At 38.4% G+C, this 1,470-nt stretch overlaps 1 protein-coding gene across 1 annotated transcript; it reads left to right on the top strand.

The window, feature by feature from the left end:
- LOC111366482 (ribonucleoside-diphosphate reductase large subunit-like) lies at positions 1-1,464 on the top strand. Its single transcript, XM_022987231.1, has 6 exons — positions 1-85; positions 208-372; positions 457-576; positions 771-973; positions 1,058-1,207; positions 1,288-1,464. Exons 1-6 carry the CDS (start codon positions 8-10, stop codon positions 1,460-1,462), a joined length of 891 nt encoding a protein of 296 aa, XP_022842999.1. The 5' UTR covers positions 1-7; the 3' UTR covers positions 1,463-1,464.
- The last annotated feature ends 6 nt before the right edge of the window (positions 1,465-1,470 follow it).

The raw sequence follows: 1,470 nt of genomic DNA, 5'->3' as shown, positions 1-1,470 counted from the left end.
TGTGCCAATGGAAGCACAACCATCAAAGCTTGTTGGCAGCATAGGTTCAAAAAACCGATATTTCGACTTTGACAAACTGGCTGAGGTTTGATTTGTTTATTTTTTCTATCATTAGCCTTCATTATTTTTTATTTTTGAAAACATTAAATACGTCAGTTATTGTATCATGGTTTCAATGTTCAATTCTGTTTTACTTGTTCTTTGCAGGTTACGGCAATTGTAACCACAAACCTTAATAAGATAATTGATGTCAATTACTACCCTATTGAAACTGCGGAAAGGTCTAATTTACGACACAGGCCGGTAGGAATTGGGGTGCAGGGTCTTGCAGACACTTTCATTTTGCTGGGCATGGCATTTGATTCTCTGGAGGTAGAGCTGCTATGCTATTTGGTGTACATTTCCATAAATATAGGTGAACTGATTTGGTCTAATCGCATCTAGTTTCAACTGCAGGCACAACAGTTGAACAAGGACATATTTGAGACCATATACTACCATGCTTTAAAAGCTTCATCTGAATTAGCTGCGAAAGAAGGTCCATACGAGACCTATGTTGGCAGTCCCATGAGCAAGGTGCATTCTTAAAGTAGCTGACCAAAAGTATATATTTCACCATATTTTTCTTGATGTCTCGTCAGTCAAGTCAGGGATGGCAATCATACTCCTCAAATTAAATATAGCAAAACTGGACAGTTTACTAATATTTTATCTCCCGTAGATTGTTCTGGGTTATTAATGTCTGATCATGTTTGTTTTGCATCTTACAGGGAATTACCCAACCGGACATGTGGGGAGTAAATCCTTCAGATAGGTGGGATTGGAATGCTCTTCGGGCAATGATAGCAACAAATGGAGTGAGAAATTCACTTCTTATAGCACCCATGCCCACTGCTTCAACCAGCCAGATTCTTGGGAATAATGAATGCTTTGAGCCATATACATCAAATATCTACAGCCGCAGAGTTCTAAGGTTTAACTTATATTTAATTGGCTCCATTTGGTTTTGGATTTTGCTGACCATAATCTGATTTTTACATGCTGAAATTCTCTGCAGTGGTGAGTTTGTTGTGGTGAACAAACATCTTCTTCACGATTTGACTGAGATGGGGCTTTGGTCTCCCACTCTTAAGAACAAGATAATATACGAGGATGGTTCTATTCAGAAAATTCCTGAGATTCCTGAAGAGCTTAAAGTTATTTACAAGTACTGGCTTACAGTTAATCTGACGTCTTCATTCTATCATCTTGCTGATTTTCCTATGCTAATTTATCTGACTCTATCAGGACTGTTTGGGAGATCAAACAACGAGTATTGGTTGATATGGCTGTTGATCGAGGATGCTACATAGACCAGAGCCAAAGCCTTAATATCCACATGGACCAACCAAATTTTGGAAAGCTTACTTCCCTGCACTTCCATACCTGGTCTAGGGTATGCTTGTTTATGATATATGCTTGATTTTTATG

The sequence above is a fragment of the Olea europaea genome, chromosome 18 (assembly GCF_002742605.1).
Source record: "Olea europaea var. sylvestris chromosome 18, O_europaea_v1, whole genome shotgun sequence".
In the NCBI taxonomy this organism is placed as follows: domain Eukaryota; kingdom Viridiplantae; phylum Streptophyta; class Magnoliopsida; order Lamiales; family Oleaceae; genus Olea; species Olea europaea.
The sequence above is the reverse complement of the archived record's forward strand: the minus strand, read 5'-3'. Positions and strand labels throughout refer to the sequence as shown.